Source organism: Peromyscus leucopus, chromosome 13 (assembly GCF_004664715.2).
Source record: "Peromyscus leucopus breed LL Stock chromosome 13, UCI_PerLeu_2.1, whole genome shotgun sequence".
Lineage (NCBI taxonomy): Eukaryota > Metazoa > Chordata > Mammalia > Rodentia > Cricetidae > Peromyscus > Peromyscus leucopus.
Window position 1 is genome coordinate 21551180 of NC_051074.1, and position 18545 is coordinate 21569724.

Sequence of the window (18545 nt, forward strand, 5' to 3'; positions counted from 1 at the left end):
TCTCCCTCCTCCCGTTCCCAGCCTGGCTGGAGCCTGAATGGGATTATTCCCTCACTTTGGCTGACACATTAGAAGGAATATTTGCGTTCTGACAAAGACACTATAGTTACCTTAACACCACTTCAGAACTGCCAGTTTGCTTTGTTTTTGTTTGTTTAGGATGGAATCTCACTAAGTTACCTAGGCTGGCTTAAACTGGGCACAGATAATGCTCCTGCATCAGCCTCCAGAATAGTTCAACTACAGGCATGTATGTACCACTGCGCCTGGCTTTTTTATAGCTCTACATAGCTCTGACTGTCCTGGAACTCACTCTGTAGACCAGGCTGGCCTCCAACTCAAATGAATGCACCTGCCTCTGCCTTTGAGTGCTGGGATTAAAGGCCTGCGTCACCACACCCGGCAAACTTTTTCATATTATTATTTTATGTGTGTGTCCACATCAGTGTGTGCTACATGTGCCCGTGGAAGGCAGAGGAGGGCATCAGGTCCCAGGAGCTACATGGGCGGTTACAAGGTCAAGGGTGCTGGGAACCAAACGCAGGTCCTCCGGAAGAGCAGAGAGCACTCTGCACTGCTGAGCCACCCCAGCCCTACTGGACTGTTCTTTTTAACAGCCACAACTCTTCTTCTCAGTAGCCAACCACTTTACAAGTTACTTTATAACGGAGTAAAAGCAATTCACAGGTTACCTTTTAACTCAAACACCACGAACCTTGCACTACTAATCAGAATGGCAGAAATCGTAAGGGCAAGTCAGGCGGTGGTGGCACAGGCCTTTGACCACAGCACTCGGGAGGCAGAGGCAGGTGGATCTCTGAGTTGGAGGCCAGCCTGGTCTATGTAGTTGTTCCAGGACAGCCAGGGCTATTCAGGGAAACAGCATCAATGGGAAAGTGAAAACTGGTACCACCACTCTGGAAAATTCTTTTGCAGGATTTACTGAAGCTGAAAGGCCCAGCACAATTCTACACCCAGGTACCACATAACAAAATCCAGCACATATAAACCAAAGCCAACAATAATGTTCACAGAAGCCCTACACCCAGTAGCTGAAAACTAAAACTCTGTGTAGACCAGGCTGTCCTGGAACTCTCTGTGTAGACCAGGCTGGCCGTGAAAGGACAGGACATTCCAATCATCTTGATTTCCAGGTCCCTGTGGTGTTTACACAGTCCAATTCACCATTAAGTTGCACAGCATTCATAAATCTGTGTTATGCTTCCCAGGCAATAATTTTAAAACACTATGGATTTTTTAAAGTAATATTTAAATAACTATTTGCTTTTAAGATACCAAACAGCCAAAATTAGGCAACTGATCCTCCCTAGGAAGAGGCACCTGGAATGAAATGCTAGGACCAATGGCTTTTTTCACAGTTCCAATATGAGTGCCCACATGACCACAAATCTTAAAGGGTCTGGGTAAAATTCCAATTTCTACTTTTTATGCATTATTTTGAGCCACCACTTTTAAAATATAGACTGGAAAACTTTCACCATTTCTGGAAATTTGGTGTCTTTATTTGTGACACTAAGAAAAATGAAGACCCTGAAACACAGAGAACAGAAATGGCAAATAGGAGTGTCCGCCTAGACTATTTCCAGAAGACAACGGGAGCAGGTGACTAGGGCAGAAGCGTATCTAAAATACCAAGCTGGATATGTTGGCATGTGTCTGTTCCTTCAAAAGGCTGAGGCAAAACATCAGTATAGCAAAAGCATAAAGAAAACCTGTAGTGAGCTGGTTCTGATGACGTGAACTGTGGGAAAGCTGGCAGGTGGACCAACTCGCTGCCGCCCAGGCCTAGCTCCGGGCTTCGAGTTGGCCCACCCTAACATCCTCCCCATCTAGGAGCTGCTGGAGCCAGGGAAAGCCGGCCCTCTGGGTCCACGGCTGCAGGATCCTCATGAATCAGGGCAAGAGCAGGATATCTGATCTCCATGAGGGTCCAGTATTGACGCCATTGCAGAAGCCAGAGGCTTTGACTTGCCTGACTGCAGTGAACATTCACAAGTAAAGCTGTTTGGGCAAAAGGGTATATATACTGTGTGATACACCACAACTCCCAACAACCCTACAATGACCAAATGAGAATGTGGTGGAGAAGCAGAACGGGACATCACAGAACACTGCGGTTGACGGGGAGCAGGTCATTGCCCAGGAGTCCACAGATGCTTTGGGTTTTTTGGTTTTTTGGTTTTTGGTTTTTTTGTTTGTTTGTTTTTTTAAAGATATATTTATTTATTACTATGCAGTGTTCTGCCTGCATGTATGCCTGCACACCAGAAGAGGGCACCAGATCTCATTACAGATGGTTGTGAGCCACCATGTGGTTGCTGGAAATTGAACTCAGGTCCTCTGGAAGAGCAGACAGTGCTAATAACCTCTGAGCCATCTCTCCAGCCCCTTACTTCATTTTTTTATTTACTTTTGAGGGGAGGCTACAAGGGTGGAGGGTGGACATGGAAGGCCTGGAAAAAAGTAGGATTGGGATGCAGATTGTGAAATTCCCAAAGATTCAATAAAAACTGTTACAATTTTTTTAAATAAACAAAATGAAAACCAGTACTTACTCCTTTTTTCCTTTTTCTTAAATTTTCCTTTTTTCTTCCCATGATCTTTCTCATCATCCGACACTATATCAGGAGGCTCATGGAGGATGTCATGAGGAGGCGAGGGCTCGCCCGTCCGGTACAATCCAGGAAATTTTGTAGGGCTGATCTCCTCAGAGCTGGGGGTCCGGGTCAGCCCGCTGCCATGCTCCACCCTGCGGTGTTCACTAGGGCTGCTGGTGGGGGGCAGGAAGCACTCGGTCATGCTGATGCCCTGACAAGAAAGGGACGCGGTCTTCTCTGTTACCTATCCATCACCTGCATGGAAGAAAGAAAGAAAAAAAAAGCATCAGCACACACTGCCCAAGAATCAGAACATCACAGACACCAAGAACCCTGGTCTTCTATCACAAGCTACATCCCAGGTTCTCGGAGCTTAGGCACAGCAGGTGAAAACCGAGAGTCTCTAGGGAGACGCACACAGGTGCCTGTAATCCAAGCAGTCAGAAGCCAAGCTACAAGTCTAAGGCCAACTTGAGCAACACAGCGAGTTTCAGGCTATCTTGGGCTATAGAGTAAGACCCTGTCTCAGACAGAACAGTAATAATAATACAATAATGAGTTTCCTTAAAAAAAAAAAAAAAAAAAAAAAAACCTCATCTCAGGATGTAGTGATGCACATCTGTAAGCCCAGCACTCAGGAGGATGAGACAGGCAGGTCTGTTTGAGGACAGCCTGGTCTATATAGTTAGTTCCAGGACAGCCAGGGTTATGTAGAGAGACCCTGTCTTTAAAAAATAATTATTTTTTAGAAAGAACTCATCAATGTTCTTCATTTTAATTGTTATTCAACATAGACCTTTATTTTTAAACTGCACTCTATCCAAGCAACCATCAATAACCAATACACAAGAACAGTTCATATATGTCATTATCATTTACAATGGCTAAAACAATGTTTAATGGCTCACATAATAGCAGCTCACTAACTATAATTCTATGTTGTGTGTAATCAGATAGTTCTTGTGTCAGGTGTGGTGATATTTTATTTGTGCACCCCAACAAAGTTTATTTAGAGATCAGAGGACAGAGCCAGCCACTATATTAAATGTAGAGGTTAGGCAGTGGTAGCACACGCCTTTAATCCTAGCATTCGGGAGGCAGAAACCCATCCAGATCTCTGTAAGTTCAAGGCCACACTGGGAACACACACCTTTAATCCCATCACTAACCAGAGATCTGGAGGTCTGTATAGACAGGAAGTGATGTAGTTGGGCAGAAAAAGGACGTAAGATGGCAGAACACAGAAAGGGGTGTGTGTGTGTGTGTTTGTGTGTGTGTGTGTGTGTGTGTGTGTGTGTACAAAAGCATGGGTATACAGGAAGTAGCTCTCTCGGCTGAGGATTTCCAAGTGGTAAGAAGGTGGATGGCTTCTTTCTGCTTCTCTGATCTCAGTTTTCACCCCACTGTCTGGCTCGGGATTTTTATTAATAAGACCATTTAGTAAGACGCATTGCTGATCTATTCTGTACGGCAGTTACACTGAAAGAAACAACAGGTTCACTTATCAACCCCCACAGGAAGTGGTTTCACTACGAGAGACAAGCGTAAGAAACGCTCAAGTTGGCTGCTTCTCCTCTCCTAGACGGAGTACACACAAAGTACTTTGTTCAAATGCTGTGATGCACACCTGTCACCCTAATCCTCCGAAGTCAGAGCCAAGGAGATCCCAAGGTTAAGGCCAGTCTGGGTTACAGAGAAGCAAGTTCAAGGCCAACGTGGGCTGTACAGTGACACACTGCCCTTAAAAACAAACAACAACCAAGTCCTTTGATTTTTTTTTTTTTTTTTTTTTAAAGACAGAGTCTCACTATGTATCCCTGGCTGGCCTGGAACTTGTTATGTAGACCAGGCTGGCCTTGAACTCACAGAGTTCCTGCCTCTGCCTCATGAGTGCTGGAATTAAAGGCATGTCCAACCATGCCTGGCTTGGTTTTCTTTCATTTTGTTTTTAACACAGCCTCATGTAGTCCAGGCTGGCCTCAAATTCTTTATGTGGCCAAGGATAACCCTGAACTTCTAGCCCTCCTGCCTCTACCTCCCCAGTGCTGGGGTTATAGGCATGGGCCACCAGACCTGGCTCTTGGTAATTTTTATGGTATGTAAATTAGATCTTAGTAAAGCTTAAAAAAAAAACTTAAAAAAAAAAAAACAAAGCATCAATAGCCCTTCCCTGGGTAAGTCAGTAGTCTCTTCCCTAGTAAGCCACTCCATCCACAGGCCGTGGCAACTTGAATATACCTATTTGAATTATATTCATGTATCTATTGGCCTTGCTTACTTAGTAGAACCCAAAGCACCCAAATATTCAAACGTCTACTTAATAAACTATTATCTGTACCCAACATGTGTACTGCTGATAAAATGAAGAAGCCACAAACCTTGCCCTTGGTTTTCAATTCCAGTTCAGAAAGAAAAAGAAAAAGATGTGTGCGTGGGGGCCTTTACAGGAGTTCCTCAGGCTTTGGGAAATCATATACTTAATACACTTAGCCTACGGGGAAATCAGTTGTTATTTACAAAGAGAAAAACTAAGGCTCAGAAAGTTTAGGTAACTTCCTAAATCCCACAGCTAGATAAAGATAAAAGACACAGTCTTTCCACCACACCGCCCTCATATACACTTACAAAAGCCAGAATGAGAAGAAAAGACACAAACAGGAGTCTATGGGACTCGGGAGAAGATGAGGACACTGTTCCAAACGCAGCAGCTCCTGAAGCACAAGATGGGGAGGAGGTAGTAACCTGTGACTCCCAAACTCAAGAGGCCAGGGCTGCAGGGCAGCAAGCTCCAGGTAACCAATTAATGCAAAAGCTAAGAAGCACAAATGTATGAGCACAGCCGAAGGGCAGGAAGACAATGCCAGCTTTTTTTTTTTTTTTCTTTTTTTGGAAGATTTATTTATTTGATGTATACCTGTGTGAGAAAAGTGTCTATGCATTTGCATGAAATGCATGTTAATCCCCATGGAGGCCAGGAGAGTCCATCAGATCCCCTGGAACTGGAGTTACAGGCAACTATGAATTACCCAATGTGCTTGCTGGAAACCAAACGTGGGTTGTCTGCAAGAGCATCAAGTGCTCTTAACCACTGAGCCCTCCAGTCCCATACAATGCCAGATTTTGACATTCAATCCCCTGTGCTCCTGAAGTATTTTAAAATTATACCTACATTTACATATAATCCTGGCTTACTGTTATTTTTATTAAGTTTCCATACTAAACTGACAAAAATAAGAGTTTTGTTCATAAAACCACAGCTACCTTGTAAAGCTATCCCAAAGAAGAATTAATTTGTACTATGGACTAAGTATGTCTTCTCCAAACCCCTCCATAGAAATATCACCTCCAAAGTGAAAGCATTAATTAGGAGCTGCAATGCTTTGCAGGGGCCTATGTCATTAGGGCCCTCACCAAGGGCAATCCGAATCTTCAAGGACTGAAGAGCTCAGGCTCACTGTTCGCTGCAGAACCCAGCAGGCAGACCCAAGACACTGACTGGGAAGCCAGAACTGGCTCCCAGACTGCCCGGCCTCCACAGCAATGAGCAGCACCAGCCTGGCCTCTGTTAGCATATGACAAGACATCCCGACTCAAATGCAGCTGGAAAGAGCTGCAGTCACAAGCAGATGCGAAGGAAAGAAGAACAACGTGCTTCTTCAGAAGAGAGCCGCAGCAAACTGGAACTCCACAGCTGAGTAGAAGAGAAAGAATTCAAATGGTCTCTGTGCAGTAATTTAAGTATAAATATCCAAAGGCAAGATAATAAATAACAGACCCCAGAAATTCCTATTTCTAATGCAAAAGGAAATCTGGTATTTTTCTTAATTTGAATAGAATTTATACATATTCCTCCTAGTAAGACAATTAAAAATTCCAGAAAGCAGATTTTTCAGAAAGAAAAGAAAATGGAAGGAAGACAGGCCGGTTACGAACCTAAAGACAGATGAGACCTGGGGTGACTTTCCCAAGCTTTTGTCCCTTCTTCCATCCTCCCCCCTTTCCTCCTCTTCTCCCCATGGTGGGCACCGCCCGTGTGTGTGTGTGTGTGTGTGTGTGTGTGTGTGTGTGTGTGTGTGTGTGTGTGTGTGTGTACAGAATGTACCCCATTTGGCTGGGAAGAGAGACTCTCCATTGGTAAGATGCTGTCGTAAGACCTGCCCCTGGGCAAGTCTGCAGCGCACTGTCTCCATTAGTGACTGCTCCGAGGGCCCACCCCACTGAGGGCGGTTCCACCCTGCACAGGCGGTCCTGGGTTAGAGGAAGCAAGCAGAGCAAGCTATGGGGAACAAGCCAGTAGCATTGCCCCTCCATGGCCTCTGCATCAGCTCCTGCTTCTGGGTTCCTGTCTTAAATTCTGCCCTGACTTCCTTCAGTGATGGACTAGTACCTGCAAGTGTGAACTGAAATCAACCCCTTCCTCCCCAAGCTGCTTTGGTCATGGTGTTTTACAGCAGCAACAGAAACTCGAAGACCACATTATAACAAATTCTTGAGGTATTCCTTACAGAAGCAGCTTACTGTGTCTCGGGGTTGCAAGGGATTTGGCTGTGTTCTTTCAGGCCTTCTGTGAGGCGGTACACCATGTAAAGAGACTATGTACGGGGTAAAGACACTCACTCACACCATGGCCAGAAATCAGGAGAGGCAGGAGTGGCTGCGGTCCTACTCCCTACCCCTTGGGACAACCCAACTTCTCACTAAACACCATCTCTTAAAGGCTTTAACACCTCCCGAATAATGCCAACCTAGGAACCAAACCTTTAGGAAATGGCTTTCTGAGGAACCCTCAAAAATCTAAATTATAGCATAATCCAAACCAAAAACATACTGAGTTGTACAGTTCACCAACGAAAGTATACCAGTGGTCAATAAATTCAAGGAAAAAAGCTCTATATCACTAACCATCCAAGAAATGCAAATTAAAATATCTTAAGCTATCATAGTCATCATCTAGAATGGCTAACATTTTAAAGGAATGACAATTTCTAATACTGATGTGGATTTGGAGCATCCAAAAGTCTAAATACTAATGATGTAGTGTGGGAATGTAAAGGGTTTTTGTTTTGTTTTGTTTTTTTGGTGCCTGTCCTAGATCTCCCTCTGTAGCCCAGGCTGTCCTCAAACTCACAGAGATCCACCTGGCTCTGCCTCCCGAGTGTTGGGATTAAGCGCCTGCGCTACCACCGCCTGGCTGGGACTGTATAGTTTAACCACTTTGGATAGCTGCCAGTATCTGGGTCAACATACCTTCCCACATGACCCAACAATTCCACTCATGAATAATATCCACCCATGGGAATTAGAGACAAAAGACAAAAATGATCAGAGTAGATACTGAGATACTGTTAAGAGCCAAAACTAGCCTTTAAGCCCAGCACTTTGGGGGGGGGGGGGATATCGCTCTGAGTTCCAGGACAGTCAAGGCTACACAGAGAAACCTTGTCTTGAAAAACAAAAAACAACAGTCAAAACTAGAAACATTACAAGAAACTTTGAACACTGACAACATCCTAACTAACAGATTCTGGTCTGATCTCTGAGAGGTCAGTCAGAACCAGACACTGAAAACAGCATTATGCTTTGAGGTAAATAAGAAACACATTGTCTTGAGCACAATCCTGAAGACATCTCACTGCAGTTATGCAAATTTTCCAAAATCTGAAAGAAAAAAAACTTCTGTCCTAAGCATTTCAGATAAATGACACCCTACATATTTCATTATTACTTCCCAATCTCTGCGCTAAAGCCAAACGTAGGATCAACCTGTACGTAGGTGAGGTTCTAAAACAAGCCGTCATCCAGGTACTGAGAATTTAGAAGACGTGGGGACTGTGTAAACAGGAGCATGAGAGAACATTCTGTTCTGACAGGCACATGGACTAGAGTATGCAACTGCTAAAAGTTATCAAATGTTGTATTTCATTGAATATAAACTGTAAAGAAGAAATAAAAAGACCGTAAGTATTTGATGAGTTATTAAAAAGATGGTGCCAGGCGGTGGTGGAGCACACCTTTAATCCCAGCACTCAGGAGGCAGAGGCAGGAGGATCTCTGTGTCTGGGCCAGCCTGGTCTACAGAGTGAATTTCAGGACAGCCAGAGCTAAAACAGAGAAACCCTGTTGGGGAGAATCAACAGTTTGCTCAGCCAACTACAAGTTAACTGATTCAATTTTTCATAGAAGTCCGTTATTAGTAAGTATTACCCTTAAATACACTAGAAGCAGCTTTTCTCTTTAAAGGTTTCCCTTTCTAAATGAATGATTAGGTGTGTTTGTGAGAGTGAGAGAGGTCTAGGAGAGGAAGGGGGGGTCAGAAGCATCAGACCCCCTAGAGCTAGAGTGACTTAGGCAACCAACCATGAGGCCCCTGGCAGAGGAGCTGGGAACCAAGCTCAGGTCCTCCACAGGTGCAGCACATATTCTTAACCAAGTCATCTCTCCTGCTCACTTTTTTTCATTTTCATGGTTCTTGAAAATAATCTATGGGGCTGGAGAGATGGCTCAGAGGTTAAGAGCACTGACTGTTCTTCCAGAGGTCCCGAGTTCAATTCCCAGCAACCACGTGATGGCTCACAACCATCTAAAATGAAATCTGATGCCCTCTTTTGGCCTGCAGGTAAATATACAGACAGAACACTGTACATATATATAATAAATAAAATAAATCTATAAATTAGAAGTATCTAACCTATCTACCAGGGATCTAAACATTGGTTTGCCAAGGCCTTGTATATTAAACATTAACTAATATGACTCATGTTTCAGAGTATTATTGGGGCACTTTTTGTGGGGGTTTGGTTGTTGCTTTTCTGGATCTTGTTCTGTGGCCCACCCTGGCCTGGAGCACAGGTTGATCTTCATTCCTGCCAATCAACCTGCCAAAGCCTTGGGTCACCCTTCTCAGGAATGTCTATTTTCAAATAAAGAAAGGAGACTGTCCCAGAACAAGACAGTCTAAATGGTAAAGCCGTTAAAGTGTTTCTAACAACACGCACACACATGCACCCCAGCAAAGCCTTTCATGAAACTTCTGAGCACAGATAGGCAAGTTTCCTGTGGGCAGGGGAGCTGTGGGAGCAGCTAAGACACAAACACCAGGTCCACCTTGCTAACAGCACTGCAGCTTAAGGACACTAGAGCAGTATCTTAAAACCTCTGGTCGGTTCCAAAAGTCATCCCAGAATACCGGTAAACGGAGCTGTATTCAAGCAGGACCTCAAGAACCTGCTTCCCACATGCTTCCCAAGAAGCCCAAAAAACCCAGGCCACAGACTGAGCAGGAGGAGACTGGTGAGTCCATGGAGAGCCCCCAGGGGAGGCAGCGGGAAAGCAAGCCTGAGCCCACCTAGTCCACAGACACATGAGAACTAGGGATGTGGCATACATGTGCTGACATGTCAAAGAGACGCTGGGCTGCAGGTAACCACGTGGTAAGAACAGAGCGAATACAGCAGGTGAAGTGAGACACAACCATCACCTCAGGGCAACACAGAAACCAAACTGCAGCCACTGCCTGCCTGGGTAAAATAGCCGTCCAGTCACGACAACAAGTGTTGACTTAACCAAACGTGGGATCTGCCACAGTAGGGGACCAGACCGGAGCAAAGGTAAAGAGACAGGAATCTCCACCTGACAGTGTCCACCAGGGATCTGTAAAACCAGCGTCTCAAGAAATAGCAGTTTAAGAGATGACCATGGGTGCATACCTGTAATTCCCAGCCCTGGGGGGAGGGGAGGGCATCAAAGCAGCTTTGGCTATGTACACAGCAAGACCTTGTCTCGACAACAACAAAAAAGAAAGAGAGAGAGAGAAAGAGAGAGAGAGAGAGAGAGAGAGAGAGAGAGAGAGAGAGAGAGGAGAGAAGAAAGGAAGGAAGGAAGGAAGGAAGGAAGGAAGGAAGGAAGGAAGGAAGGAAGAAAGAAAGAAAGAAAGAAAGAAAGAAAGAAAGAAAGAAAGAAAGAAAGAAAGAAAGAAAGAAAGAAAGAAAGAAACTAACTTAAGTATATTGAGGACGGAATAAAATTCCAGAAGAAATAGCTAAAGAAAGAAAGAAAGAAAGAAAGAAAGAAAGAAAGAAAGAAAGAAAGAAAGAAAGAAAGAAAGAAAGAAAGAAAGAAACTAACTAACTTAAGTATATTGAGGACGGAATAAAATTCCAGAAGAAATAGCTAAAAGAAAAATCCTACAACTGGCAGGTTCAAGGTTGAGGCAGAAACACTGTTGATTCTGTGTTCTGGTCCCAGAGATGTCCCAGGCTGTCCTTGCTGGAAGTCATGTAACTGCCATGTAAGCTGTACTCACGCTAGATTTATTGTGCAAAAGGATATAAACAAAGCAGCAAAGGTGAAGTGAACTGGGTGACTGCCTGAGGAAATGGCCCAAGCTTCCCAGGAGACTGCAGCCATAGACAGCTCTGGCCAGAGGCTCTTCTTCTTTCAAGGGGCGCTCAGAGACCCAGCCCAAGGTCAGGCGCCTCCTCCTCCATGTGCTAACTGCTGCAGGAAAGCGGGTGTCTACAGAAACCATTCCGTTCAGGCGCAGTGCACCGCTCTGGCCCCCAGGGAATGTTTTCTATCACCTGACAGGGTGGGGACACACGACAGGAGCCTGTCTGCAGCTTTCCAGCAGGCCTGAGGTTGGCCTGAGGTCTGCTGCAGGAGCTCCTGCACAAGCACACATCACTTCCTAGCTACCCTTCCTAATGACTTGGATTCAACTTAAAAACATAACAAATAAAATCCATGTTTCACACAAGAAAAAAAAACATAAATCTTTTAAGATCGGTGAAACGTGCTCTAGAATATAAACACTTCGTTAACCTTGAAGTGGGTCAGAAATAATCCTGCAGACTGAGCAGCATTGAAGAGTCTCCCATGATCACATACATGTGTCAAGCATATGACAACACATTTACAGGGGAATAATTCCTTATGAGCATCCCCACAGACCAATTATTATCTAATTGAGCTGCTATACAGTTAATCCTCTCAAATCTGTTAACGTCATTTAGGTGGGACCTAACAGACACTTTACCCATTTAGTTTTTTCCTTATAAATCATTAGCCTTAATCTCTTACTTAGCTTTTCTCTACCCCCAGGTGCTTATCCAAACAAATAAACTTTTAATTAGAGTCCCCACATGTGACTCACAGAAATTCCCTGAGCTACATAATTGTTTCCCGCACAGCTTCCTAGCATCCTGAGGCAGAGTAAAATAACATGCCTAAAGCAAGCCACACAGGTAGAAATCATCCCAACAAATATGACATTCTAAAATTACAACAGGTACCAACATATACTTTCCTCCTCATTAACAGCAACTAATAACGGACTAACGAGCAGAGAGAACTGTTCTCAGTGTAAAATTAACCTCAAGAAGCTACAATCTAAAGAACACATGTCCTGTGGCCTATGTGGAAGTTTAAACGCTGAGAGTCCGGATATTAGATGTTGAAAACTCAACAAGAGAAACCAACAGCACCTGACACCTGCAGCTACCACCTGCAGAAGGGAGCAAACACAGCCCTGCATACTGCAGCCTGCAGAAGGGAGCAAACACAGCCCTGCATACTGCAGCCTGCAGAAGGGAGCAAATGCAGCCCTGCATACTGCAGCCTGCAGAAGGGAGCAAACACAGCACCCCATACTGCAGCCTGCAGAAGGAGCAAACGCAGCCCTGCATACTGCAGCCTGCAGAAGGAGCAAGCACAGCACCCCATACTGCAGCCTGCAGAAGGAGCAAGTGCAGCACCCCATACTGCAGCCTGCAGAAGGAGCAAGTGCGGCACCCCATACTGCAGCCTGCCCAAGGGAGCAAATGCAGCACCGCTAACTGCTGCCAAGAGTATCTCAGGAAAAACCCACACTGGGCTCTCGCCTCCATCACTAGCTCGGTACAGAAGACTAAAAGGCCTCCTTTGGAGAAAAGGGGGTGTGTACACGTATATATGTAAATGTAATAAGCAAGGGGCTGAAGACATGGCTCAGCAGTTAAGACTTACTGCTCTTCCAGGAGAACTCAGTTTGGTCCCCAGCACCCGCCCCAGGCGGCTCACGCACCTGTTACTCCAGCTCAAGGGATCTGAAGCCTCTGGTCTCCTTGGGGACCTGTATTCACATATACATACCTAATGCAAACACACCCACACATAATTAAAAATAGTAAAAAATAGGCCAGACAGTGGTGTCGCACACCTTTAATCCCAGCACTCAGGAGGCAGAGGCAGGTGGATCTCTGAGTTCGAGGCCAGCCTGGGCTACAGAGTGAGTTCCAGGACAGCCCAGGGCTACACAGGGCTACCCTGTCTGGAAAAAACAAAAAAGAAAATAATAATAATGTTTTTAAAATCTAATAATTATCATCACCAGGAACTAAACAGTAAAGCTTTTTTGTTTGCTTGCTTGTTTGTTTTTGTTTTTCGAGACAGGGTTTTTCTGTGTAGTTTTGGTGCCTGTCCTGGAACTCACTCTGTAGACCAGGCTGGCCTGGAACTCACAGGAATCTGCCTGGCTCTGCCTCCCAAGTGCTGGGATAAAGGCATGTGCCACTGCCGCCTGGCACGGTGAAGCATTTTTGAAGAAATATCATACCCTTCTATGGGAGACCTCTTACTGACACAATGTCATGATCTCATATAGTCTCTCTCTCTCTCTTTTTTTTTTTTTTTTTTTGGTTTTTCGAGACAGGGTTTCTCTGTGTAGCTTTGTGCCTTTCCTGGAACTCACTCTGTAGACCAGGCTGGCCTCGAACTCACAAAGATCCTCCTGCCTCTGCCTCCCGAATGCTGGGATTAAAGGCGTGCGTCACCACCGCCCGGCATATATTCTCAAGTAAACTTGAAATTTAGATTTCACGAGGAGAGGACTAACACACTTTAATAAAAATAAAATTCACATTACTGGTTAGACTAGAACTGGATAAAATTATCTCCCTAAAAAAATTTTTTTTTTAATTATCTCGCCGGGTGGTGGTGGCTCACGCCTTTAATCCCAGCACTTGGGACACAGAGGCAGGCGGATCTTTGTGAGTTTGAGGCCAGCCTGGTCTACAGAGTGAGATCCAGGAAAGGCGCAAAGATACACAGAGAAACCCTGTCTCGGGGAAAAAAAAAAAAAAAAAAAATCTCCCTATGGTTTCCCAATAGTGCATCAAGGTACCCCCAAGGATAGCCGCAAAGATCTGAGGCAGCTAAGGGCATCTCAAGTCTGAGGGAAACAGTGATCACAGTGTCTGCTGGGTACTGCATAAACCTCTAGCTAAAAGCAGTTCCTTTTCAACAACAGGTCTACATGCCTCTTAATGACTCTGCAAATACTCGTTTTCTGGGGCAGTGTGACAAAAACAAAAAATAATACTCTGTAAAAGTTAACAGAACCGGAAATTAGAGACAGTCTGACCTCACAGATTAAAGTGGGAGTCCCCCCCCCACACACACACACACAAGCCACGAGAAATTTTAGCTATTAAGAATGAAATGAAATGTTTTTTCTTCAACTTAAGTATATTACTTTTCAAGCAGCTACTAAGGTGCTGAGACCCTGTTATAGACACAGGATCTGATTCTAAAGATCCTGTCGACATCCAAGTCTGAGAGTATCCAAGTGCTTTTTATAAAGTGATATATTACAGGCTCTCTGAGACACCAACCCTCGCACACACAACAAATCATTTTCAAGCTTTTTTGGGGTGTATACACAATTTTACCACATATTAAAGACAAAAGCAATTCTACACACTAACAAGATGGATGTGTTTGTTTATTTTTGCATAAAGAATCAAATCTTGGGGCTGGAGCAACGGCTCAGTGGTTAAAACACTGGCTGCTCTTCCAGAGGACCCAGGTTCAATTCCCAGCATCCACATGGCAGCTCACAACTGTCTGTAACTCCAGTTCCAAGGGATCAGACACCTTCACCACAATGCATGTAAAAATAGTTAAATAAATTATTAAAAAAAGAATCAAATCTTGAATAAACATTTGATATTTATGAAACTCAAGTCGTAACTGCAGCAACTGTGTGTGGAGGGTACATGTATGTGTCATGAAGGTACACACGCACATATGTGCACATCGGTTAGAAGACAGTCACTCTCCACCTTAGTTTCTGAAACAGAACCAATCACTGACCCTGAACTGGCCAGTCAGTAAACTCCAGCAGTCCACCTGTCCGTTGCCCCGGCATGAGAGCGCTGGCCTGAGTCACCATGCCCTCCCTGCCCCTGCATGGGGTACAGGCACATGCCATCATGCCCACTTTTACATGGAAGCCAGGGATTTGAACTTGGGTCATCATGTTTACACAGGAAGCAGTCCATCATCTGAGCTATCTCTCAAGACTCTCAAGTACTGTTGTTTTTCAAAAAATTACTATTGTATATGTGTATGTGTGATGCATGTGTGAGTGCAGGCACACACATGCCATAGCATGTGTGTGGAGGTCAGTGAACAATTTTGGGGGACTGGTTCTCTTCTTCCAAAGTGGGTTCTTGCTGTGGAATAATCCTTCTGTACACTGTGTGAATATATGTCAATATGACTGGTTTAATAAACAAGATGACTGGCCAATAGTTGAACAGGATAAAGTTAGGTGGGAAAGCCAAACTGAGAATGATGGGAAGAAGAAGGGCGGAATCAGAGGAGTGGCCAGCCAGATGGAGGAGTCAAACACACAAAATGGGAGAGAGGTATAAAAGCCACAAGCCTCGGGGCAGCACACAGATTAATAAAAATGGGTTAAGTTGTAAGAGCTAGTTAGTAACGAGCCTGAGGTATTGGCTGAGCATTTATAATTGATATAAGTCTCCATGTTGGTTATTTGGGAGCAGGTGGTCAGGACAGGAAAACTCCACCTACAGATTCCAGGGGTGGAACTCTGGTTGAAGTCTTGAATGGTAGTCACTTTTACCCATCTCACCAGGCCCAATTTTTAAAATCAAATATTCTGAAACAATAAAATCCAAGGATGTACTGCTTTGATATTTACATGTTGAAAAATGATGGTAGGAGGGCTAGAGAGATGGCTCAGAGGTTAAGAGCACCGATTGCTCTTCCAGAGGTCCTGAGTTCAATTCCCAGCAACCACATGGTGGCTCACAACCATCTGTAATGAGATCTGGCACTCCCTCCTGTATGCATAATAAATAAATAAATCTTTAAAAAAAAAAAAAGAAAGAAAGAAAGAAAAATGATGGTAGGAAACCATTAAAAGTCTTCATTTCGGCCGGGCGGTGGTGGCGCACGCCTTTAATCCCAGCACTTGGGAGGCAGTGCTAGGCGGATCTCTGTGAGTTCGAGGCCAGTCTGGGCTACCAAGTGAGTTCCAGGAAAGGTGCAAAGCTACACAGAGAAACCCTGTCTCGGGAAAAAAAAAAAAAAAGTCTTCATTTCCAGTAATGAAATCATTAAGTCTCTCTAAGAGCAGAAACTGGGCATATCCAATAAAAAACACTGCAGTTCATAACACACAGTAGTCCCAAATCTGAGCAGAGGTGTTTTAAGGGGCATTCACTAACACTGCAGGGTGTGACAGCGGGCAAGATGAACGAACACCTTCGTTGTTCAGAACCCAGGCTACAGTGAAGTTTTACACCCAATTGGCCCCTCTATGTTTACAGGTCTCACATCTGTGGATTCAGCCCACTGGGTGTAAAACACTGTGTTAGTAGAACGAGAGCAGATGCTTCTTGTCATTATTCCCCAAACAAAACATCATAATGGGGCTGGAGAAATGACTCAGCAGTTAGGAGTGTTTATTGCTCTTCCAGAAGGACCCGGGTTCCATTACCATCACCCGCATCGGGCAGCTCAAAAATGCCTGTAATGCCAGCTCCAGGGGACCTGATACCCTCTCCTGGGCTCTGAGGGCACTTGCACTCACATGTGCACAAACCTACAGACAGACATATTCATGAAGACATAAGTACAAGTAAAGTAAGTCTTTGAGAATATAACTGTTTACGTGCATTAGGTATTGTGAGTCAGATTTACAGAAGAGCTCCTTAAACTGGGCTGTGGAACTGGCTGTGGAGTTAGAAAACCTGCAGCAGGCAGAGGCTTCTGAACCCCTGAGACACCCCACCCAACGTTCACTCAGAGTCAGTGGGTAAGGACCCCAAGTGTTTCTGCTAGCGCTTGCTCATGTTGAATTGTGACTTCACTGTAGCCTGGGTCTGAACAACGAAGGTTGTTGGCTGAAGGCACCCATCACAGAGTATGGGAGGCCACTATTGATGAATGAGCTTAAGGCAAAAGTTGTGATCCAACCAAAACAGCAGCTTATAATTGGCAGATGGTAACATTTCTTTCTTCCATTTTCTGCAGTGATGGCACCAGTGGTCTCCTGCTCATGCCCCTATAATGACCTCCTCACAGGTTCCAGCAAGCACTCCCAATAAGAACCATTGGGTCACAGTGGAGAGACATGGAAAACGAGGAGGGATAGTTGAAAAGAGGAAGAGGATCACTAGGAGAGATGGAGACTAGAGTGACCGGTACACGTGGGGTCAAAACATATAATATATGGTATGGAAATGTCATAATGAGACCCACTGTGTATAATTAATATGTGCTAAGAAAACATTAATACACTAATGCTAAAGCTTTAAATTAAAAATACAAATTACATTTTTCCATCTCAACCAGACCACCACTAATTTATACAGAAATTGGAAAATGATAAGTTAGGCTGGTAAACAAAGAGGCTTTCGAGTCTGGAAGATGTAGGTTCATTACATTTATTTATTTAATCTGTATATGTATATAAGTGTGTGCATCCATGCTGTATGTACGAGTGGTCATAAGCAATGGCAGCAAGCATTCATCCATTAAGTCATTTTGTCAGTCCATGGTCTGGATTCAAACCTCAGCCCCCGAGCACAGTAGTGGGTCCAAGTCCCAGAACCTTTGTGCGCTTATCTATACACAAAGCAAGTATACTAAACTCTCTGGAAATAGAGATCCCACATCTGAAAGTTTGAAAAGGAAAGGGTTTCACTGTTCTTTCATTCCCTGATTTTTCTCTTAAATAAACAATTCTCAACCTACGGATCACAACCCCTTTGGGGTCGCATATCAGATAGCCTGCCTATCAGATAGTTACATCACAGTAGCAAAATTAGTTATAAAGTAGCAGCAAAATAATTTTATGGTTGGGGGGGTCACCACAACATGAGGAACTGTATTAAAGGGTCGAAGCATTAGAAAGGTTGAGAACCACTGTCTTAAATTGTTTTTTAAAGACAAGGTGGGGGCAGGGGGAGAAGGCAAGGTCTCGTGTAGCCCAGGCTGGCCTTGAACTTGCTATGTGACTGAGGTTTGTCTTGAACTCCTGGATGCTCCTGCCTCACAATGTATGCCCCCATGTCCAGCTGTGGTAGTTTGAAAGAAAACGGCCCTATAGGCTAACAGGGAGCAACACAATTAGGAGGTGTGGCCTTTGCTGGAGTGGGTGTGGCTTTGTTGGAGGAAGTGTGTCACTGGGGATGGGCTTTGAGGTTTCAGGAACTCAGGCCAGGCTCAGTAGCTCCAAGTCTCTTCCTGCTGCCTGTATGCCAAATGTAGAATTCTTAGCTACCTCTCCAGCACCATGTCTGCCTGCAACCGCCATGTTTCTCCCATCATGATGATAATGGACTAAACCTCTCAAACTGTAAGCCAGCCCTAATTAAATGTTTTTCTTTATAAAGCTGCCGTGGTCATGGTGTCCCTTCACAGCAATAGAAACCTAAGACACCAGCTATTTTTTTTAAGATGGTTCTCACTACATAGTGAAGACTAACCTCAAACTCAAGATCCTTTTGCCTCAGACTCCTAAGTGCTGAGATTACAGTCATGTGTCAGCTAAAATTAATTTTATGTGTATATTCGTGTGTGTGTGTGTGTGTGTGTGTGTGTGTGTTTGTGTACACATATATACACAGAAGCTAC

At 44.4% G+C, this 18545-nt stretch overlaps 1 protein-coding gene across 1 annotated transcript in view; it reads right to left on the reverse strand.

Annotated features, from left to right (window-relative positions):
* Ralbp1 (ralA binding protein 1) overlaps positions 1–18545 on the reverse strand; it is a 46928-nt gene that overhangs the window by 17151 nt on the left and 11232 nt on the right. Inside the window, exon 2 of the mRNA XM_028873979.2 lies at positions 2577–2873. Coding sequence (XP_028729812.1) covers positions 2577–2820 — 244 coding nt within the window. The 5' untranslated portion in view covers positions 2821–2873. The remainder of the gene's footprint in view (positions 1–2576; positions 2874–18545) is intronic.